The 22,435-nt window shown below is 53.2% G+C and overlaps 6 protein-coding genes across 6 annotated transcripts; 4 read left to right on the top strand and 2 right to left on the bottom strand.

Moving 5' to 3' along the window:
- Positions 1–2,271: 2,271 nt before the first annotated feature.
- Positions 2,272–2,966, top strand: GUITHDRAFT_108735 (hypothetical protein; the record flags this gene model as incomplete). Its single annotated transcript, XM_005832394.1, has 6 exons — positions 2,272–2,349; positions 2,396–2,445; positions 2,488–2,593; positions 2,660–2,755; positions 2,800–2,835; positions 2,883–2,966. The coding sequence occupies 6 exons, from the start codon at positions 2,272–2,274 to the stop codon at positions 2,964–2,966; spliced, it is 450 nt and encodes a 149-aa protein (XP_005832451.1).
- Positions 2,967–3,180: 214 nt separating this feature from the next.
- Positions 3,181–5,959, bottom strand: GUITHDRAFT_108736 (hypothetical protein; the record flags this gene model as incomplete). The annotated part of the gene is made up of 14 exons (XM_005832395.1): positions 3,181–3,283; positions 3,328–3,406; positions 3,512–3,609; positions 3,653–3,855; positions 3,897–4,040; positions 4,085–4,249; positions 4,297–4,377; positions 4,421–4,673; positions 4,719–4,854; positions 4,904–5,066; positions 5,111–5,235; positions 5,284–5,443; positions 5,484–5,529; positions 5,583–5,959. The coding sequence occupies 14 exons, from the start codon at positions 5,957–5,959 to the stop codon at positions 3,181–3,183; spliced, it is 2,133 nt and encodes a 710-aa protein (XP_005832452.1).
- Positions 5,960–6,975: 1,016 nt separating this feature from the next.
- GUITHDRAFT_108737 (hypothetical protein) lies at positions 6,976–9,931 on the top strand (the record flags this gene model as incomplete). The annotated part of the gene is made up of 17 exons (XM_005832396.1): positions 6,976–7,237; positions 7,283–7,804; positions 7,857–8,021; positions 8,068–8,144; positions 8,192–8,297; positions 8,350–8,434; positions 8,477–8,552; positions 8,600–8,669; positions 8,710–8,754; positions 8,797–8,878; positions 8,921–8,966; positions 9,013–9,138; positions 9,193–9,297; positions 9,343–9,462; positions 9,503–9,595; positions 9,647–9,715; positions 9,860–9,931. 17 exons carry the CDS (start codon positions 6,976–6,978, stop codon positions 9,929–9,931), a joined length of 2,121 nt encoding a protein of 706 aa, XP_005832453.1.
- A 684-nt stretch (positions 9,932–10,615) lies between these two features.
- Positions 10,616–13,645, top strand: GUITHDRAFT_108738 (sulfite oxidase; the record flags this gene model as incomplete). Its single annotated transcript, XM_005832397.1, has 18 exons — positions 10,616–10,839; positions 10,888–11,056; positions 11,113–11,181; positions 11,233–11,265; positions 11,314–11,385; positions 11,431–11,538; positions 11,665–11,757; positions 12,028–12,065; positions 12,111–12,192; positions 12,300–12,353; positions 12,401–12,455; positions 12,501–12,571; positions 12,695–12,740; positions 12,786–12,883; positions 13,033–13,227; positions 13,273–13,326; positions 13,371–13,448; positions 13,565–13,645. 18 exons carry the CDS (start codon positions 10,616–10,618, stop codon positions 13,643–13,645), a joined length of 1,620 nt encoding a protein of 539 aa, XP_005832454.1.
- A 275-nt stretch (positions 13,646–13,920) lies between these two features.
- GUITHDRAFT_108739 (hypothetical protein) lies at positions 13,921–15,419 on the bottom strand (the record flags this gene model as incomplete). The annotated part of the gene is made up of 7 exons (XM_005832398.1): positions 13,921–14,308; positions 14,366–14,478; positions 14,534–14,584; positions 14,633–14,765; positions 14,812–14,873; positions 14,910–14,957; positions 15,006–15,419. The coding sequence occupies 7 exons, from the start codon at positions 15,417–15,419 to the stop codon at positions 13,921–13,923; spliced, it is 1,209 nt and encodes a 402-aa protein (XP_005832455.1).
- A 1,604-nt stretch (positions 15,420–17,023) lies between these two features.
- On the top strand, positions 17,024–20,555 carry GUITHDRAFT_108740 (hypothetical protein; the record flags this gene model as incomplete). The annotated part of the gene is made up of 8 exons (XM_005832399.1): positions 17,024–17,708; positions 17,756–17,906; positions 17,962–18,152; positions 18,199–18,787; positions 18,836–20,166; positions 20,222–20,272; positions 20,323–20,398; positions 20,453–20,555. The coding sequence occupies 8 exons, from the start codon at positions 17,024–17,026 to the stop codon at positions 20,553–20,555; spliced, it is 3,177 nt and encodes a 1,058-aa protein (XP_005832456.1).
- Positions 20,556–22,435: the final 1,880 nt, after the last annotated feature.

The raw sequence follows: 22,435 nt of genomic DNA on the forward strand, positions 1-22,435 counted from the left end.
CCTCTCAGCCATCTCAGTCCTCGCTACCCTCGTGAGCGTCACCTCCACAACCTCCTGTCAACGTCAAGCGCGTCAGAGACGTATGAGATCAATGTCAACATCACCTTCGCACTCTCCTCTCCCTTCTCAACCGTCAAGTTCACCTCTGATCCAGGAGTGTCTTCCCCTACCAGCACTTCTTGCAGGTTTTCCATGGACACTTCGATGCCATCTACCTTGACGATCTTGTCTCCCCTCCGCAACATCTTGCTGTTGTACGCAGGACCTCCAATCAGCATCCCATCGATCGTCAGGTCATTCACCATGATGCCCACCTGCATCAAGAACGTGTTACCCCTTGCGACTCCTCGGGAAACCATTCACCGTTGATGATGGGCCAGAGCTGGAGTGAAACTTTGAAGCCCCGTTGCAAGAATATAGCGCGATGTTTGTTCCCAGCACTTCTATCAGAGAATCGCAGATCTCAAAACACTTCCTGATGCTCCGACGATATTCATTCCGTTGTTGGTTCCTTTCCAAGTGACCGCTTTCCGGTCTCTGTCTCGTCAGCTCAGACATGGGAGGAGGATTGTAGTGACATGCTGTCTTTCCGTTACGTTCGATCTGGTCCAGGACATTCTGAGAAGGAAGTCACAACAGGGTGAAAGAGCAAGGATCCGTCAACCTGAATGTCCCTTGAATACTTCTCACAAGTGGAAAGATGACCAGCAAGGCTGTTCATGGTCTTCAGTTGGAGCGCGAGGGCATCATTCTCAGCCAGAAGTTTGTTTTGACTTGCGTTTGCGTTCTCTTGCACTCTTCTGATCAGCATGAGAATCTCGTCGAAGTGGCTCATAAGCTCGTGATCCTCAGAGTCTCTCAGCAACTGCTCCATGTCTGTCAGCTTCTGAAACAGCTTCACGTTCTCCATCATGTCTTCTTTCGCTGCTCTTATCAACTGGACGTCATGCTCCGTGCCCTGTAGGAAGCTCAGGAGGGAAATGGAAATATGAATGTACATCTTCCGGACGAAAAATCGTCAGGCTGAGCACGCTCCCTGGTTTGTCGATGCCGACGATCTGCTCTTCGTAGTCGTCAAACCTCACGAGGTTTCCGTCTATCTGAGACAGACTTTCAACATGATAAGAGCGCACGTGACGATACCAACCTTGACGATCTCATCCCCGACTCTCAGGTCCGAGCAGTGATATGCCGGTGATCCCACTACTATCTCCCGTATCCTCAATCCATCCAGCATCAACCCCACCTGCGCAGCTTTCAGAGTGTGTCATCTTCGCGACTCGGCATCTTCTTGCTCGTTCCAAAGGCGCCTTGCCCATTTATCTCATCGAGCTACTTTCATCCAGCAACTCTCATCCTTGTTGTCCGAGAAGTCGCTCAGCTCCTATTTTCCTTCCTCTCACGTCACACTGTTTCAAGCATTCACTTGCTGTATCTAGTCATCTTATGGCATTCTTGTGATCTCTGTATCTGTTGTCTTCCTCTTCCTCTTCTTCTCTTCGCTCCAAACTTACCGTGCATCTCGCCATACCAGGATCACTGTTACATACACAACCGCTCACTTTGTCATCACCAGTGTTTCAACAACCACCCCTCCATTCCCCTGGTCGTACCCGTACCATCCTCCCTCCTACCCCCGAGATTACTACCACCCTACCCTACCTGGTGGCTCGGATGGGGCACACTGAGGGAACAAAACCCGCCTCAAAAGGTACCGAGCCGCCTCGCCTCGGTACGATGCCATGATGCCATCGGTATCATCTTTACTCAAAGTTAAGTTAAATGCATAGCCCCGGCTAGCCTAGTAGTCACGGCGTTGCCGCAGTAGCGCCCGAACCTCATTCTCACCCACTGAGCCTACCTACTACTAGTAGTCTCAGCCTAGCAGTCCTTTCTCACCGTCCTCATCATAGTAGTCTCAGCCTAGTGATAGCAGTCCTTTCTCACCGTCCTCATCATAGTAGTCTCAGCCTAGCAGTCCTTTCTCACCGTCCTCATCATAGTAGTCTCAGCCTGCTGGGCCCAGTGACATCCCGAGTCCGCCGGAACATCGGGCCGGCCCTTGCATCGGTGACCCGACGTTCCCTCTCAGTCTGACAATGAAGCTCCGACGCGGCGGTTTGACAAGTTTGACTAGCAGTGAGAGCCGAGAGGGAGCCGGGGAGCATGGGAAAGCGGCGGGGAAGGGGGTTGGGGAGGGGGAGTAAGAGGAACGATTGTTGCAGGGTGGAGGCTCGGAGGCTACGCTAGGGCTCAAACAACCTTCTCAGGATGAAGAAGCTGCAGCAGTTGTACCGAAGAGCCGCAAGACATGTTGACCTAGACTTTGATGCAACGGAAGTGATCAAGGTGCGAGTTTGGAGGCCTGTGAAGGACCTGGATGACAGTCTTGCAGGAGGGATGGATGTGGAAGCAAGGTGAAGTGAAGAAGACGTGGAAGAAGAGGTTTGAAACAGTGATTTCGCCTCAGCTTCTCTTGTATGACAGGTTGCCCTTGTGCCCTACGAGCAGATGGTGTGTGCTGACTCCGAAGCAACTGACCTACTACAAGAGCAACGATTACTCCCACGCCCTCGGCAGCGTCCCAATCGTTGTAAGCCCGGAGCACTCAGCTTCGGCTCGTTTCTTCCTCCCCGCCCCCCCGTTGAAACGCTCGCAGGATTGTCTGATGGTGGAGGTTGGGTCTGACAAGACGGTCAGCAGCCTTCCCTCTCAAGACGTGAAGGTCTCCTGGTCCTTCCTCGTTCAGGGCGCGGTGAGAGGAAGCCGTTGAGGCTTGTTTGACGTCATCCGCTGCAGCAACGCACTTTCTACTTCGTGGCGGCGTCAGAGCTGGTACCTGCTGCCAGCGTCGACAAGCTCGAGTGACGTGGGTCTGACAGGACAAGCATGAGTGGATGCAGGAGATCGGACATCTCATCATCTGCCTAACAGTCGATGAAGCTGATGCATACAAACTTGGATGAGCTGCAGACATCGATCTCTGCGAATCATATCGACGACTCCCTTCTTTGGTGTCTCACAAATCCTGCCCCATCCCTCCTGCCCCCCCCCCCCTCCCCTCCCTCCTTCCACTCCTTCTCAACCCCCACTCCTCCTTACCGCATCCACCATCATGATCATTCACCACACAATTGGCATGGCCCTTTGACAGTAACTAGCGAGTTTGATTGAATCGTTTCATCTTGCAGCTATGACATGAGCTCTGCTGTCGTTTGGCCCCCCCATCTTCCTGTCCACCGACAACCGCAGGAGCGACAGGAAGCGATCGGCCCACCCTCCTCTGCGACACGTCAGCAACGTCCAACCTTGCCCTCCCTCCAGCACCTGTCGAGAAATTTGGTTTCCCATCTCCTCTGCACCAGCCTCCTCCTCCATCCCTTGGCCAGCTCTGCCCCCCTCTCCGCTGCTCGAACAGCAAGTGCAACATACTCACTCAGGCTACGAACGAGCGTCTGCTCCATCCCTCAAGTTGTCGTCAGCCCCCTTGCTCCTCCTCTTGTAGTCTCACCAGTGCAGATCAGCAGGGAAGCTGCGACTCGGTTCACGATGCCGGAGCCTGCCATGCTCAAAACAGGGACACCAGAGGCGAGCGAGTCAGCTGCGGAGCTGCGGCAGGCAGTCAGAAGAGGAAGGAGCAGGAGACGTGTACCTGTGAGCATTGTAGACGAGAGTGTCTAGGAAGAGTGATGCTCCGCTCTTCTTCTGCAGGTGCTCAGCTCGAGGGTAAAGGTCGGTGAAGACTAGGCGCTTATCATCCACTCCTCTTGCCTTCGCCTCCTTCCTCAGCCGCTTCTCTGCGCTGGAAGGAAATTTGAGCAGCCACAAGATGGAGGAGTCAACTTGAGAGAGGATCTAGACATCTGTTACAGTAGCTGTGGAAGTAAAGGGCTGACCTTCATCCATGCCCCGAACACAGACGGCGTCAGCTTATACAAGCTGTTGAAGGAGGCGTAACGGAAGTATGATGGGCCAATGCCCAGCTCCTTTCCAACTGATCTGGCAGCATATTCGCCGTCTTCTTCGTGCTCTCTGTCATCCTGTCCTGCGAGGTCAGCTGATTCCCGTCATAGTTTCAGCGCACCAGCCGCCCGTAGTCCTCAACGAGGAAGAAGGAGAAGGCAGGAGGAAACAGCATCAGTTTCTCCGTCATGAACCCTGAGAACTCTGGAGGCACGAGGATTCTGTCGGCCACGAACAAGTCGATGAAGTTCGCGCCGCTCGTTCCTGCATATCCATGAAACAAGACCTGTACCTCCACGTCATTGACCTTGCAGTCTGACCGTTGGAGCCCACCTGGACTGCAGCTGGGCGCAGAGAAAGAATCTCGATGCGATTTCCTTTGGTTTGACCATTAAGGTCCAAGAGAACGTGCAACTGAGAGAGCAGGTGAGACCGGCAAGTCAGCTTGTCCCTCCACCTTGTCTGCGTTGATGTGCCGAGCTGCAGCTTCTGTGCTCCAGTCCCGGATGTCCGTCAACTTCGAATATTGCTCGATCTGGCGCCGAGGATGCGAGCCGTCGTCCGAGGAGAGCGCGTAGCAAAGGACAGTCGCTCCTCGCTCCTGCATCAGCGGCAGGAGCGCTGCGATGCCATGCCCGACGATGTGATTGGTGAGGTCAGAGGAAAGAATTCCTAATCTTATACCCCCCTCTCGCACATCAGCAGTGAACCTGGTCAAAAGCGTTAGTTTTAGTTGAGGGATGGTCAAGCTCTACCAAGGTTTCAGGGGCAGAAGATAGCGAACGGAGGAGAATGCTGAGTTCGAGTGATACTCAGCGACCTTCTTCAGGAGCTCCAGGTCGACTCCGAAGATGTTTGCGTAGAATGTTGACAATGACAGCTTCTTTCCATCTGCATTGACAAATTCTCTCAATCTTGTAGCTGCGGATCAACAGCTAACCTCTCAGTTCTTTCCTCGACACTTCGATAATCCGCTTCAAGAAGGACTTCCTGTTCCTCCAGTCGCACAAGTACGCTTTTGCAGATGCCATGTTGACCATGATGTCCCCGCTGTCGGGCATCAACTTCAGCGCATTCTTGTATGCTTCCACAGCTCCCTCCAACTGTCATGACGTCACCCGGTTGACACGAGCCTCGTCCACCTCACGTCTCCCACGTCTCGCTTGAAGTTTGCGAGGTTGTTATAGGCTTCAGGAAAGAAAGGATTCAGCGCCAGCCCTTGCTCCAGATACTGTATCCCGGCGGTCAAATTCTTCCTTGCGCTTATTCCCCCTGCCCTCGGGGTCACGGTGGACCCATCCTCCTCTCCTCGGATCTCACCCATGTTCACGTAGTAGTTCGCCTCCTTCGGATTCGCTCTGATGGCGTAACCGTAGCTCGCTCCCGCCTCCTCGAACCTCGACATGCTCATAAGGCAGTTCCCAAGGTTGTTATAAGCGTCGCCGTATCCTGGCAGCAACCGCGTTGCACGAAGGAACGCCTGACGAGCATCAGCATCGGCAGCAGGAGATCCGCATCACCTTTCGTGCTGTCTCCAAGTCCTGCATCGCCATCCTGACGTTGCCCCTGTAGTCACAATCAGCAAGGAGAGGGCAGGGAACGGGGGGGCGGATGGTTACCTGCGATAGGCATGAGTAGGACCCGCAGGATCAAGGCGGCTCGCAAGGATGTAGCAGCGTTCCGCCAGGTTCAAGAGACCCTCTTCCTTCATGACGACCCCGAGATTCGATGCTGCTCCCCCCCATCGTCCACCGAGGAGAGTTCCTGAGCAGAACCCACCGCACAGGACCCTCCCTGCCCCTCGGATGCTGCCCTTCCCATGATGCTCAGCAGCCTTACGCTCGATCTCATCTCCTGACATCTTAGCCACCAACACCTCAAGGTCCCTGCAGTCACCGCACAGAGTGTCTTCTCCTTGCCCTCCTCGCTTTGCCCCTCCCCCGACAGCGACGACCAACATCATCAGCACCAAGACCTTCATGGCGTCAACCATCATCGACAGAAGCTTCTGATCGTGTTCTCCCCTTGCTCTTGCATTCTATACTCGCCTTCTCCTCCTCTCCTCCTCTCCTCCTCTCCTCCTCTCCTCCTCTCCTCCTCTCCTCCTCTCCTCTTCTTCTCTTCGCAACTTTTCATCTTCTCATCGTAGTCGCTTGCATTTTGCACTCATACAGCACCCTGAGCAGCTCTTACCAACAAGTACCCACCCCCTCATCTTCCTACTACCTTGCATACCCCTACAGAGCAGGTCCAAGACACCCCTCCAGGCCCCCAAGGAAATGACATTGCCTTGGGGTTATAATCTACCCCGTCCTACATCCCTTTTACTACCCCACCCCTCACCCGTCGTAATCCTTCCGCATGCTTGTGGGGAAATGAAGTTGAAAGGCGGCGAGAATAGGGAGAGGGGCGATACGTGGAGGAGGAGGATGATGGAAGAGAGATGAGGGAGAAGAGAAGAAGAACGGTCAAAGTAGTGTAGAGGAGAAGGCACAAGGGAAGAGAAGTGAGAAGGTCGACAATGTCGACGAAGAATGGGACAAGGATAGGGAGTGGGAGAGGAATAGGGTGGGGGCAAGAAATGAGAGGGGGAGGAGAGGGGGAGGGGAGGGACAAGGTTGGGACAATACTGTCAAGGATGATTATAAGAGAGAAAGAGTAAGAGAGAAAGAGAGAGATGTGTAAGGAGAGGCGTTGTGAAGTGATAGATGGAAGCAAGGAGCGGAAACATCAGAATGGATTTGGTAAATGCAGAATGAAGGAGAAGTAGGCGAAGGGATTATGCCGGATTCTATCGAAAGATTGGCAAGAAGAGATTTCCTAGGGAGTTCGTAGATAGAGAGTTTCGACTCACTTCGGCCGAGGGTGTTTGTCGCGAAAACTCTCTTTAGTTTGAGTGTTGTTTACCTCAGGTATTGTGTTGAATCTTGTGTTGAATCTGCTGCAGGAATGCAAGTTGCTGCTCTGCTGGTCTAGAACGGAAGAGATACGCAGCTTCAGTGATCGCCTTTCATGTCCTCTTTGCTTCGCTCGCGGGTTCTCAAAGGCCTCGGAGACCTCGGCCATGTTCTCAAGACCCGCAAGAGCAAATGCTCATGGCTTCCTAGCAGTCTTGTCCGAGGGACCAGGCAGCTCAGGCTACAGTCGTTCACGTCGACGTCTAGTTGGGGGAAGACGACCCGATCTCGTTGGCTCGTAGTTGGCACTGGAGCCGCCGCCGGGCTGGCATGCTGCATGTTGGAAGCGAACAAGACTTATCTAGCGGAGATGGAAGGTGAGTCCTGGCTGTGACAGAGTGAATAGAGCTGAGAAGCTTCAGGTGTGAGTGTGGCTGCTCTGAGCGATGCGGTGCTCGGCAAGAGCGACGTTTCGAAGCTGCAGAGTATCCTAGAGTCGGTTGCTAGCCAAGTCGCGTCGAACGACGTGGAAGACCGGAGAGTGATCCTTCAGCTGCTCTCGCGGAGAGACATCTTGCTTCATCAGAAGGACGCGATCAGACGTGGAGCCTTGAAGGCCCTCAAAGAATGCGTCTCGACGCTCTCTGATGATTCCGGCGCCGCAACCATGGTGGCTGTCCAGAGCGAGGCCTACAAGAATTTGCTTGCGTGTGCAGCAGACACTTTCAATCGAGTGAAGGAAGGTAAAGGTGACGCAGAAGCAGCGGAAACTCTTCACCTCGTCATGGGCTGTCTGTCTGAATGGAATCTCAAGGCGAAACTCAGCCCTGAAGATGCGAAAGGAATTCTCAAGATATGCAGGAGTGACGACATCTTGAGAAGTCAAAGTGCCGGGCTGATTGAAAACTCACTGCAAGCTCTGCTATTCATATCCAAGGCCAAAGGTCAGCCAAGAGCTCGCTCTCTACCCAATCCATTGATTCCTCTTCTCCTCAGATGCTCTTCCTGGCCTTATTAGTGCTGAGTCGATCGATCTGTGCTCGAGAGTCTTGGACGACAAGTCTTCGTCAGCTAGCGCAAAAGTCCTGGGCTCGCAGGTTTTGGCTCAGTTGACAGAGTACAAGGGCTCGTGGCTGAGCTCCAACATCTCCAAGTATCGAGGTTCCAGTCACCTGGATCTTGTATTGGAGGTCCTGACTAGTAGCAGGGTTCTCTGACGTGGTGAAACAAATCGCGCTGCTGTCTTCGATAGATATGGACGCGGATCTCAGTATGAGATGCCTTGTAAGGATCCTGTCTCGCCTCCAACACCTCTAACGACTGCTGGCAAGGAATCTCTGGCCAAGATCGCTACGTCAGGGTTTCACAAGAACCTCAGTCAGCAGGCAGCAGAGTCTTTGATTGGAGCCTTCACCTTTGTGTTGATGCCTTCCAGAGGTTCTAGAGGAGAGAGTGGAGGATGTGTATGAGAGTTGACTTGAGAGCTCAGGCTCGAGTGATGAGCAGATGTCTCTGGCCATCGAGTCCCTGGCGACTGCAGCAACAGATCCGAAACTGATCTCTCTCGTTGCCAAGTATTTGTCGTAGTTCTCGCGCGCCATGCTGACTTTTCTCAGATCTCCGACGGCAGACCACATCATCTCGGTCGCAAGCACTTCGCTCAAAGTGTCGAACGCTGTTGCTGCTCTCCACGTCTGTCTTGCCCTCCTGTCTCTGCGCGCCTCAACACGGTGTGACAGATCCTCTCCGCCATCGCCAAGTCGTCCCTGGAGGCCGCTGAGTTTCTCAGCCACAGCGGAGCCATCCAAGGTGATGGAAAGGAGAGTTTTCTCCTTCTGATGTCCGCCAGGTCTCGTTAGCGCCGCTGAACATCACAAGAGTACCATTGAGATCCGTAAGTGTTCCAACGTTCGTTTCTAGGTTGACTGCCTGCCAGGGGAAGCGGTCGCGACGTGCCTCGATGCCATTGCCTCAGCTGATTCTGATGACTGCAAGACGCATGTTGCTCACTTTGCAACGTAAGTCAAGATGACTGCCGGCCGTTGTTTGATGTGCTGCAGCCCCATCATTATCGCCCTCGCAAGGACTTCGGATGAGGACATGCAGGTGACTTAAGCGTGAAGGTCCGGGATCCTTTGACGGTTCGATGTAGCTGAAAGCTCTACAAATCTTGCTGAAGCTGTGCTACAACTCCTACAACAAGTTTAACATGCAGAAGACCTTCGGAATCATTGGCGAGCTCGTTCCTTTCCTCGCAAGGGAGGACGTCAAACAACTCGTAATTCCTCTTACTCGCAGCTTCCTTTGGGCAGTCTTGACGTAGGGTGAGCAGGAAGTTGTGACTGAGTGCTTGGCTCGACTTGCTAGTACCGACAACGCTTACTTTGGGGAGAACACGGAAGAGTTAGGGCGAGCAAGAGCGATGAAGCCGCTCATGGTACCTCTAATGCCTCCTCTGAAAATTCTGACATTCTCCTTTCAGATCCTCGCCAAGTCACAACATCCCCTCGTCCATCGGAACGCTACTTGGGCCCTCGCCTGCATGACTGCCTGCGACAACAATCACGTTCCAATGCGAGCGTCCATCGACACGCTCTTGCTGGTCTGCTGCTCCATGCACGTCGAACCTTGACGCCATGCAGGTGCTGGCTCATGGGACAAGAGACGCCCAGCGTCTGGCTGCCATGGCAGTTGCCAACTTGGCGGCGACGGAGAGGACGCGGCAGATCTTGAAGGTGAGTGACCGTTTTGTCCTCCTCTCGTTCTCCTCAGGTGCTGTCCACCAGGACAAGGGCGCGGAAACACTGCTGCGCAACTGTGCGCAGATGAACTCCTCGGATCAGATCCTGAAGCAGGTGAGGAAGAGAGTGAGGGAAGGAGGAGAAAGACTGGAAAACAATCGAACGAATACGAAAGGAATTTAGAAATGCGAAAGAGAGGGCATGTTAGCCAGTGGGAGGGAAGGGGAGGAAGAAGAAAGGTGACGATTGTGTTGGTAGGTGTACAAGACGGCCATGACAAACCTGAAGCGAGGAGGGCAACAAGTTTTCAACATTCCTTTGCCTGAATGAGGATCTTTAGAATGAATCAAACCTCACATGTCCCCGAGTCCTCAAGGACTTTTCACAACTAGTCAGTTTCAACGAGTTATCATCGACGATGAGCTCTGCTATACGCAGATGAGAGACTATACGCACTACGGTAATGGTATTTTACACTGATTTCATTTCTTTTTCTCTCTTTCTTTTTCTTTCTTTTTCTTTCTTTTTCTTTTTTCCTTTGTCACGTACAGTCATCCACCCCTCGTATTTAACTTTTAAAATAGGGACGAAGGGGGTAGGGGGGTTACTTTCTTTTACCCTACCCCCTTCTGATTTGCTTGAAAACACCGGTACTAAGGGGTTGCCCTCAATAACCCACCCTCCCAAGATTGACACCCGTGTATTCCCCCCTATTTCGCCATGGCAGGCAGACGGGTAGCGGAGGCGATGCGATCATGCGCAGCATGTCCGTCCTCTTCCTCCGCAGCCCATCGCATCCTCTCTTCGACTTTTGTCTCTCTCCCTTCCTCGTCCGCCTCCGTCTCGTTATGTCCTCAGACCAGGTCCATCATGACCTCCAATCCCTCCCGGATGCTGCATGCCACTCCCCCTCCATTCATCAAAGGCGCAAAGGCGTTTCAGACTCCCCTTGTCTCTGCTTTGCCTTCTACCTCTGGGTCCTCAGGATCGCCCAGTGCACTTCAGCTTCGTGCAATGACGACATGGCGACGAGTAAACGATGAGGAGCAATGGCAGGGGATCAAGCAAGCAGTAGCTCTGGGCCTGGCCAGTCTGTTTGTAGGAGCAGCATGGATGGTTTCATCGCGCGAGACTTCATGCGAAGCCAAAGTAGATGACGATGAGGACAAGTTCACTCCAGAGGAGAGGAAGGCGCTTCCAGCTCCAGGGCAAGTGAACAACCTCAAGCTATACACCAAGTAATTGTAGACCTTTGCTTGCCTAACTTGACGAAGCCCCTTGATCAGAGCCGAAGTTGCTCAGCATATCAGCAGAGAGGCAGGAGGCATCTGGGTGACTTACAAGGACGGAGTGTATGACATCACCGAGTTCATCGAAAGTCACCCAGGAGGAGCAAGCAAAATCCTCCTGGCCGCCGGCAAGGCCATCGATCCGTACTGGAACATCTTCCAGCAGGTGGGGGGGCTGGCTCTCCAGCTCCAGCTCCAGCTCCAGCTCACACTCTTGTCCAGCACTTCAGGACAGGCTTCCCTCTCCAGCTCCTGGAGTCCATGAGGGTTGGCTCCTTGGCCCCAGGAGAGGTTCCAACCTGCTTGTTACTGTCTAGCTGCCCTGACGCTCTGTCTGGCCAGTACGTGGAGGAGAAGCAGGCGGATCCATACGCGGTGAGCGAGCTGCTGTGCCGGCGAGACGTTGAGGGCGTGTGAGCTCAGGTGGATCCCATCCGAGACGAGAGGCTGATACTGCACAACTCGGCCCCTTGCAACGCTGAGATACCGGAGCACGTGACCTGACGCCCCGCCCTCGTGCTCCTGCGTGACATGTCGCAGTACATCATGGAGTCCTACCTCACCCCCAACGAGTTGTGGTTCGTGCGGCATCACAACCCCGTTCCCATCATCGACCCCAACAACTACACGCTGACAATCAAGGGCAAGGTCATTACATGGGCTGTTCTTGCAGCTACTCACCGGCTAGCAGTGCTGCAAGGATGTCACCTTCTCCCTTCAAGATGTCTGGCTGCTGTTGTTTCTTGTCCTCCTCCTCTTACTCGTCCTCCTCAGCTGCAAGAGAAGTTTCCCAAGCATGAGGTTGATGTCACGATCCAATGCTCCGGGAACAGAAGGTCCCACTTTGATGGAGTCAAGAAAGCTCAGGTGAGAGGAGAAGGAGCAGGAGCAGGAGCAGGAGCAGGAGCAGGAGGAGCAGGAGCAGGAGCAGGAGGGGGAGCAGGAGCAGGAGGAGCAGGAGCAGGAGCAGGAGCAGGAGGGGGAGCAGGAGCAGGAGCAGGAGGGGGAGCAGGAGCAGGAGCAGGAGCAGGAGCAGGAGCAGGAGCAGGAGCAGGAGCAGGAGCAGGAGGAGCAGCCGGAGGCTGCATTAGAATGAGTTCAGCTGAGAACCTGAGAAGCTCATTGCGTTTTTCTCAGGGTATCCCTTGGAACATGGGAGGAGTGAGTACAGCCCGGTCTGAGTCAGGGAGAGATCGCAGCAGCTGCTGACGAGCTTTAAGGTTTGGAGGAGCGAGGTTGAAGGATGTGCTGGAGTATTGCGGTGTCAAAGATCCGGAGAAGAACGGAATCCACCATGTTCAAGTCAGTCGTTTGACTGACCTCCTCCTCCCCTGCTGCTCCTGCTTTTCTTTCCCACTCCTCTCCTGTTCTTCCTCTCCACTCTCCTTCTCCGCTCACAATCCTTGTAGTTCATATCACAAGATGAGATGCTTGCATCTATTCCCATCGAGAAGGCGTTCTCGGTAAGGTGCCATGAAGGAGGACAGTGCGTAGTGACATGCTGTTGAAGTATTCGGGTGATGTTCTACTCGCCTACGAGATGAACGGAGAAGAAATTCCGACAGGTTGAGGTGCCTGCAGCACCTGCTCCTCCTCCTTATTGCTTGCAGATCACGGCTATCCTGTTCGAGCTGTTGTTCCGGGATACGTTGGTGTTAGAAATGTGAAGTGGGTGAAGGAGGTAAGGAAAGGAGGAGGGAGGAGGAAGGGGGGGGGAGGGAGGAGGAGGGTGGGGGGGGAGGGGGGGGCAGGAGGAGGAGGAGGGTATGTGAATGGGGATCATCGATGATGCATTTCTCTGCAGGTCTTCGTCTCAGAGCAAGAGGCTGAGGGCCCGTGGCAGAGAGGAGGTGAGCGAGCGGGAGGTGCAGCGGCAAAGCTGACGACCCTCCTAGTTGCCTACAAGGGGTTTGCTAGCAACATCACAGACCTGCAGCACCTCCCAACTCACGTCATCGAGCGGGCAGCTCCAGTGCAGGAGCCGCCAGTCACGGTCGGGTCCTCTCGTCTCTTCCTCGTCCTCGTCCTCGTCCTCGTCCTCGTCCTCATCCTCGTCCTCGTCCTCTTCCTCTTCCTTCTCCCTAATGATCGATCCCTTGGCTCCTACATATCCACTTCTGCCTCCTCTCACTCTACTTGCAGAGTCTCATCGTTCACCCTGCTAACAACGCTAAGGTTCACTCTCAAACGCTCGAGGTGAGACGCGAGGACGTGCGCGTGCGAGTGACCGGGGAGCAGCTCAAGGGATGGGCGTACAGCGGCGGAGGACGAGGCATCGTTCGGGTGGAGGTCTCGATCGATGGAGGGAAGTCTTGGCACACGGCAGAGCTGAAGGAGGTGACATCACTCCTGTCGTTTGCTGGGCACTCAGACAGGTGCCAGGGGTCAGAGCAGAAGCTCACGAGGGCATGGGCGTGGACCTTCTGGAGCGCGAATGTGATGGAGTTGATGGCAAGGAGACGAGCTCACGCCATCCGCAGGTTGAGGTTCCTAAAGAGCTCCAAGGAAAGAGCAGCGAGATCATGTGCAGAGCCACCGACGCGTCATACAACTCGCAGGTGAGCAGAGGAGAGATGCGCGAGAAGGAGAGAGGGAGAGAGGGAGAGAGGGAGAGAGAGAGAGGAGGAGGAGAAGAGAGAGAGAGAGAGAGAGAGTCTGATTCCCATCCCCTCAGCCCGAGCACGCGTCTTCCATCTGGAACGTCCGTGGGCTGTGCAACACAGCATGGCATAGGAAGACCGTCCACTTTGACTGATCATCGCCAGTCAGACCAGGAGCAACGAGCGTCCTTAAGACTCTCATGCACCCTCGAGCACTTCGAACAATGGAGAACGCTTCTACCATTCCCTTTCCTGCTTCAGACCAGATCAACAGCTTGCCTACAAGTCAAGACACTGTTGGTCTCGCGTGCCATGTACCGCATGCGCTACTTGAGATGCAGTATGAGATCCAGTTTACTCTACTTGTTCAATGAAACAGGTACTTCACGACTAGGCCAGCCATGACTCCTGGGCCAGCGTGTTCCACGTCTCACTTGCATTCATCTAGTATGATAGGCAAGACATGAGTGTCAAGCTGATTGATCCAGCTTCTCCTCCCCAGCCGCGGGTGAGCTCCCATCAAGAAGGTGATCCAGAAGGGAAGGAGCATTTGTCTGCTCAGCCAGCTCTCAAAGCTTGCCAAGCAAGACTGACAGATCGTCGACATTGATCGCGTCGCTTGTTCGAGGCTGAACAGACCGGAGCCGCCCATGTGAACGCATGTCTTGCATCGGATGGATGAAACCATCTGCAGCCTTCTGATACTTGTCTCGCATGCCGCCCACAGCTCGAGCTGCTGGGGACTTGTTTCCCCCTGCTCATTCCGCTGCTTCAGTTGATCCAACAGCCTGAGGATGAAGAGAATACTCGGAAGCGACCTGCGCCTGCTGTCTCACTCTCCTCCTCTCTCGCACACAGCGTGGATGCGTCATCACCTGTCGATCAGGCTGTCAACAGCCTCGAGCGCGACCTGTCGCACCCTCCAGTCCTCATCGCCCAGCAAGACATGCATCCTGTAGAGAACGAAAGGGCAGCCGGGGGTTGAAACCTGACGGCTGGCGTCATGGACCAGAGAGCAAGAGCCAGGAATGAAAGAAACGTACTTGTACGAGCGCATCGACCGCCGACTCCCTGACCTGCCAGTCCTTCTCCTTCTGTTGTCAACCAAGTCAAGTGTGCGAGTGCAACACGAGTGCCCATACCGCGATCGCCCATACTCGATCGATCGTCTCCTCGTCGCCTTTGGCCGCGACATGACCGAGAGCAGCGAGGACGGCAGATCGAACTTGAGGGATGGGGTGAGAGAGGCGGGCGATGAGCTCTTTCACAATCTCCCTGCCGTTTCTCGTCACCTCCTCTCCTCTTCTCACTCTCCTGCAACCTATTCTCGTTGCCGAAGATCCGCGATGTAGCCCAAACAGCCACTTGCCTTGATCGCTCGTTCTTGCAACATATCTGTGACAAAACTGCCTCTGATACCAACGTTTGATCCGAGCAAGCGATGGAGGAAAGTTCTTTGACTGCAAACTGAGCGCTCGTGTCAACAAGAATTCCACACATTCATTTGGAAACGACCTTTCTGCATTCCCAACGTTTGTCTTGAAGTTGTTTCAGCAGGCTGTTCACATGGTTTTTCCGCAGCTTTCTACTCGTTTCATCATCCAGCCTCTGACGTGGCGAGGGCCAGGCCCTTTGCAAGGAAGGCAACACAACGTCTTCCTTCATCCTGCTCGACAGATTCTTTCGCGGGGTGCTGAGCTTTACGTCTTGCAAGGCGTTGTGCTCGGAATGTAGCATGTTTCCGTGCCTGCCGTTGGCGGGTTTGAACTCTCTCATCGGACTGAGGGCGGGATCTCTTCTCACACAGTCATCTTTGCTCTCAGCGCACTCGGAGCATCTGTCATGCGACCTGGCGTACTTGACGACGCCGAGCCTGACATGTGACTTGTCGAACTCGAGCTTGTGCTGACTCTCAAAATGCCTTGACATGCTCAGCCCACCCGTTCACCTTCTGCCGTGAACAGGCCTAGCTACGAGCTCTACCTCCTCTGATCTCGATCTGAACATCTCACCATGATGTGCATGTCGTCTGATAGTGTCCCTGTCCTCCATTGCCTTTCTTGCCAATTCAGCTGCTGTTCCTTTCTTTTCTGTTTCCCAAACTCCAGTCCCCTGTTGAAGTTATCTCAATAGATGCTTCTTACAACCTTGAAGACTGGTAGTCAATGATCAATTCTATCCGAATCTTTCTTTCTCTATAGGCTCTCATGACCTCTATCTATGTCTCTTCAAGTTCCGACGGCCGGCCATCGCTCAGCTGTCTCTACTGGGCCTCTACTATCATTGAAACCTGACTCTGTGATATCTCACAATGACCGTGGAGGGAGCCACTATCAACGTAGAGCCCAGGGATACACATCTACTTACACTGACCAGGCATCATCATACGGAATGACAGCACAACTTGCCAACTTCTCATCATGTGCGGACTGCTCTCAATCTCACTCTTTCTCTTTGCTGCCGGCGGCGCTACCCCGCCATCGTCTCACGGTATACTACCGTTTTTAATGTCATGGCAACCGGCGACCCGGGCCGGTACCACGGTCACGGTCACTGACCCGGCTGGTGGCCGGGCACTCTGATTTTTAACTTAACTTTGAGTAAAGCCGGTACTGATCTTTAACTTAACTTTGAGTAAAGCCGGTACTGATCTTTAACTTAACTTTGAGTAAAGACGAGGACTCCCCAGGATTGCTCGCACTGATTTTTAACTTAACTTTGAGTAAAGAGGGACCCGGTCTCTTCTTACTACCAAGATGTCCGGGCCTCGGATTCTCCGACCGGGGCCCCCGGGCCGTCAGGACGGAGTACCGGCGGGACATACCCCGATTTTTTAGCAGTAGTATTGACTTCGGCAGTACCGGTACCTCCGACCGGAATTCCGGGGGGACCGTGAACCGTGAACATTCTTCGGAGCTCCGGGCCAGCGGAAGTGACTCATGGGACAGACAGCCTGTGCTGTAGCGGGGATTTTAACCGCAGTGCCCCTCCAATAAATTTGAAATGTCACTTGAAATTTTCAAATATTTTTTTTATGAATATTTAGAATCTAGCAGGAAAGAACTGCCGCGGGAGTAGTCAATGTCACGTCCCTCTGATGAATGACCAGGTCACGTCCCCTCTATGACTACTGACTAGGTCACGACCCCTTGCCTTCATCAACTTTACAACAGTAAGAGGTCTAAAGGGCAGTTTAAAATGAAATGTAGGAGATCACTGGTACAAATAAAAACTATAACTATACATATTGGTACTAACAAAAGATCAACTCTATAAATGATACAAGGAAGGGGGAAAGTGTGGGGAGAAGGTGATGTAGGTGAAGAGGGAAAGGGCGGTGGTTGAGATCGAAGGAGGAACAAGAGCTTGAGAGGACATGAGATGCTTTCGGAGACTTCAGTCTTTCGGAACAAGTTGGAGCGGAATTTGAAGTGAATTGAGAGGAGACTAGGGTTGGATTGGAAGGAGGGGAACGGGGAGGAAGGGGATGATCAAGGTCGAGACCTTCCGTGACTTGTTGTCTTGCAGGGAAGATGGACAAGGAGAAAGAAGTCGATGGTGCCGATCAGACTAACCAAGATCATATGAAGGAACCTGAAAGCTCCTTCTCCTCATCTGAGCAGCCTGTAGAGAAAAACTTCTTCACCGATGATGAGGGACGGCTTGTGTTTGTGAACCGAATAGTCCGATGCCCCTGTATCTCTCTTTTTCTAGCCATCATCCTCGCCCTAGGTGTTTCTATCATCGCCCTTGCGGTTGCCTTTGGAGGTTCGAACAAGAATCCCTTCACCGACGATCAGGCCCAGTTCGCGTTGAACGACATCAGATCGATCAAGTACGATACTCTGCGACTCGCGTCAGAGGCGGTGTCGGCAGACAGGAACAAAGTGGTTGTTGCAAAGACGCCTCTCAAGACACAATCAACATCAGTCGGAATCTTCTACTGGATTTATGAAGCCAAGACAAGCCAGGGAATCTTTACCAAGGACGCGCTGATGGATATCTACAATGCAGAGACAGAGATCATGAACGACAATCTCTACAAGAACTACTGCCTTAGAGAATACGACAACACCACCGTGTACGAAGAGACCGAGTGCGCCCGTCCCCTGTCGGCTACCGTGATCTTCTTTGCGGAGAAGTGGGACTCGGTTCTCGTCAAGAATGTGACTGCGCGCCTGAAGGATTCGCGACTGGCTGAGCTGTACAAGAGGATAGGTGACGTGCTTGCTGTCTGCTTGCCTGGTTGTCTGACGTCCTGGCAGCTCCTTGCCTTGAGTTTGGGATCAACTGCGCAATAGTGCTGAAAGATGTCTCATCCACGGACGAAGCCGAAGTCAGGAAGCTGTCCAATGACCTGACAAGCATCATGCGGTGGTGGAACGGGAAGAACAAGCAAGTTGTTGGAGATCCAAAGTGAACCACCTCTGCCTTATGCTCCTTCACCCCACTGACTTTGGACCTCATGCAGGGAGATCGCTGAGTTCTGCGCTCTTATCCGACAGTTCCCCACAAGATCTCCATTTGTCGATTTCTACTTCGATGCAAACTTCACTCTAGCAAACCCAACCAGCATGTACTCGCGCTCCCTCTACCGCTTTGGAGGACCTCTCAAGGGCTACAAGTTGGTGGACGGTAAGGAGGGAGACGAGCAAGACAGTGGTATACACGTGCGATCCAGGACCTGCTCATCTGACTTGCGTGCCAGAGCTGAAGAAGTGGATCATCGACAATCATCTCAAGTCGATCGACAAGGCGACTAGCTCGGGCTACAGCAAATTTGTGAATGTCTTCTACTTTATGTCAGCTCTGATCTTCGATGTCTTGATCCGGATCATCCTCTATGATGCCATGAACGCGATCATCAGCATTCTCCTCGTCTTCTTCTACATCTGGTACATGGTGGGTTCAGGCTTTCTCGCGGTCATCGGCATGGTGGAGATTCTCCTCAGTCTCCCGACCGCCTGGTTCTTCGTGAGATGCATCTTCCAGATCAAATACTTCGGAGGGTTGAACATGCTCTGCATCTTCATCGTGTGTGCGATCGGGGCCGATGACATCTTCGTCTTCATGGACGCATACAACCAGTCCAAGGTGAAGGGGCGACATGTCAACAAGGACATGGCCACGAGGATGAGCTGGGTGTACAGGAAGTCCGGTCTCGCCATGCTCATCACGTCTGCCACCACTTGTGCTGCCTTCCTCTGCTGCCTCTCCTCCCCCATCGCAGGCACTCAGAGCTTCGGCATTTTCGCTGCTTTTGTTATCCTGGCTGACTATCTCTATGTTATGAGCATGTGAGTTTGTCTGCTCGCAGCGTGTCTTGTCCTGATGTCTCCTCGCAGTTTTTGCACAGCTGTCGTCGTCTATCATGATTACTTCGAGAAGCCGCCCTTGTGCCAGTTGCCGGGATGCTGCGGATGTTGCGTCAAGGATTGCTCGAGGATCGAGACGAGCTCGACTGTGCTTGCTCGGCAGAACAGCCACGAGGACGGAAGGGAGTCGGAAGCCGAGGACAAGATCACAGTCTTCTTCTCCACCACCTTCGCCAACCTCATCCTGGACTACAGGTCAAGGATCGCCATCGCTCTTGTCCTGATCGGCTGGCTGATCCCAGCGGTGATCTACACGACCAAGTTGACCCCCACGACCAAGACGGAGCAGTTCCTGAAGGACAGCCATCCCCTGCAGAAGTCCATCACCATCCTAAACGAGAAGTTTCCTACCTCTACGCAAGACCGCGGGTTGGACGTGTTCTACGCGTGGGGGCTGGAAGACATCAGCAGGAGTGGAGTGAACCAGCTGCTCGACGACAAGTTCCTGGGAGAAGCGAAGTTCGCTCCCTCGTGGACGTTCACCCCCGCATGCCAGCAGAAGATCTTCGAGGTCTGCCAGCGTGTCTTGCAGTCACAGGACCTGAGCGACCTGATCAAGCTCAAGGACGATGGCACCCCGTCTCACCGCTGCTTCCTCTATGAGTGGAAGGATGTGATAGACAAGGAGGGCTGGAAGAACTCGCAGGGATGGGTGGACACAAATCAGGTGGACGAGAAGATGCAGAAGTTCCTGGCGATGCCTACGAAGAAGTCGAAGAGCAACCAGCTAGTGCTGGACTACTACAACGAGCTGGGAGCTGATCAGCTCGGGTTCGACGGGAAGAAGCTCAAGTATGTGGCCATCTCCGTGGAAGCGAAGCACCTGGACCGATGGAACAACCCGTCTGAAGCCTATACGCGCAAATACTACGACTGGTTCAACAATCTCGGGGACGAGTTCAACAAGATAGCTGAGGCTGAGTGCGGGAAGGTGACAATGACGGACATGGACCAGAAGTTCATCTTCATGAACAACCAGATGATCTACCGCACGTCAGCCATCCAAGGAGCAGGCATCGGAGTTGTCATAGCCTTCGGCGTGCTGGTCCTAGCTACCCGATCTCTCCTCATCTCCGTGCTGTCCTGCTTGTCGATCCTCGCGACTATCGTCTCCGTGATCGGCCTGACAACAATGATGGGATGGCAGCTCGGAACGATTCAGGCGATTCTCTTCTCTATCCTGGCAGGCTTCAGTGTGGACTACGTCGTGCACTTGGCGCATTCCTATGCCACCTGCAGCGGGACAAGAGAGGAGCGCATTCGAAAGGCCTTCGCAGAGATGGGTTCTCCTGTGCTGAGCGGTGTTTTTCTTCACCTGTGCTCACCGTGCCATCGCTGATCCGAGAAACTTTACAGGCATGCTCACGTCAGTCCTGGCCTCCATCCCCCTCTTCCTCTGCCAAGTCGGTGAGTGAAGCCCATTCCTCTCTTCCTCCCCTTTCTCAACCCTCCTGCAGTCTTCTTCTCAGTCTTCGGCACCTTCCTGTGCTTCACCATCCTCTTCTCCTGGATTTTCGCCAACTTTGGGTTCATGTGAGTGCTCTGTCCTGCCGCTCCTCCTCGGCTCACGACCCTCCTCTCCTGCAGGAGCATCATGGCGACCATCGGGCCGCAGACTACGGACAAGAAGGAAGAATCGACGACAGACTTGGACAGAGGATCCAACTATCCGGTCACCACTAGTGCTTGATTGCGTCTTGAGCTGTTTGAGCTCCCCACGTCATCAAGTGAACGTCGAGGTACAGGTTCCCGTCGGAGAGCCCCAGGAGTTTTGAGAAGCCTCGACGAAGCAGCTGTGGGGAGCCGGAGTTTGAGTGTAACTCAACCATCGAGTCTTGCGGTTGAGATGAAATGCTGTAATTTTTTGTTTGAATACTTTACAATGAAAACGACACCTGTTAACTGACCAAGTCAAGCAATGCTGGTGTTGACATGTAAGGAAAGTAATAAGTCATATCGTTTATTCTAGTGTTAATGTTCTCTACTACTCATTTACTTCTTTGTGGCCTTCTTGGCGTCCTTGTGAGCAGCCGGCTTGTGCTTCTTGTCCGCCAACTTCTTCTCTGCGTTGTGCTTCTGCTCGTGCTTGCTCTTGAGGAATTCAAACTGGTAAACGAAGTCAGCACCCCAAAGTCACGATGGTAAAGCATGTCCCCCCAGCTTTCATAATAGCATCTGAAAGAAAGGAAGACGTTTTTGATTCTTTATGTAGGAAGCATGACAGATCAGTGAGTGTCTTCTTTGTGGAGTAGATACCAGAAAGCAAGCAGCAATGCATGACAGACTTTGTTATGCGTATGGTTTCTGCATTCGAGACACGCTCTTATAATTGATCATATGCTATCGAACGATACAACAATGCACACCCATGTCCTTCGTCCTCCTCCTCCTCCTTTCTTACCATGGATGCTGAGGAGCGCTGTGCTACGATTACGAATCCCCTGGTTTTATAATACTGTTTCGGTTCCCAAAAAAAAAATAACCCCCACCCCCTAAATAACCACCCTAAATGCATCATGACCCCCATACCCCATGGTTCAAATGACCCCACCCATATATTGATGTCATAATTGGTGTTTCTGGAAATAAGTAGGTGGGGTGGTGATATGAGGGGTTCATCTTCCCCAATCGGAGTACCTAACTCATGTATAGCCACTCCTGAATTGATGACCCACCCTGACACATCACCTCAATTCGTACAACCGGGTACATTTACTGCAAATATACCGGTATTCTATCAATATTTATATTGATACCCCTACAAGAATAGACCCCACCTCGTGAATGGACACGACTCTTCACCAAAGGTCGTGTCGACCCATTGAAGCACCCGATGACCCCTGGTTGGTCATATGGACCCCTTCGAAGTCAGCACCAAGGTCAACATACAGGGGTACAGAACTGCTACAACCCTACCCCCACCCATTATTTACAACCACCCCTTGTTGCGGCATTCCTCAAAAGAACTTCGTTTCGATCGTGAGGAAAAACGAAATTAATTGAAAAAGTTTTGAAAGTTTCCAACTGCCAAGTTTTGAAACTTCACTGCGTACAAACTTCCGAGGCTTCCGAACTTCAAGTTCGGAAGTTGAACCGGCGGCCCGGCCCGGCCGGGCGCCGCCGCAGCCGGCCCGCCCGGCCGCCATTCCGAAGGCCGCGGGCCGGGGCCCGGGACTCGCCGTGAGTCTCGGTACGGTACCGGGTGTCACTGTGCCACTGAGTGAGTCCGGGCCATGGAGCGGTTCAGTGCCACTTGAACACGGAAGCTACGGTAGTACCCGACGGACTGAATGACGGAATACAAGTTTGTTGGACTTGTACTAGTCCAAAGTCACGCAGACATCACATCGACCTCAGTTGTAACAAGACAGTTTTTGCTCAAGACCGAGTTTAATGCACACAAAAACAGAATTGAGGAGCACTTGAGAGATAGACTGTATGCTAGGATGTGAAACCCAAGCATCCAGACATGAGAGGACCTTAACAAGACGGCTAGGAAGGTCCCCTCTTCATCCCATGTACTACATGCCGCCTCGCCACGTAAGTCGTCTTGGTTTACAGGAGAGTTTT

This window comes from Guillardia theta (assembly GCF_000315625.1).
Source record: "Guillardia theta CCMP2712 unplaced genomic scaffold GUITHscaffold_35, whole genome shotgun sequence".
NCBI classification, from domain to species: domain Eukaryota; class Cryptophyceae; order Pyrenomonadales; family Geminigeraceae; genus Guillardia; species Guillardia theta.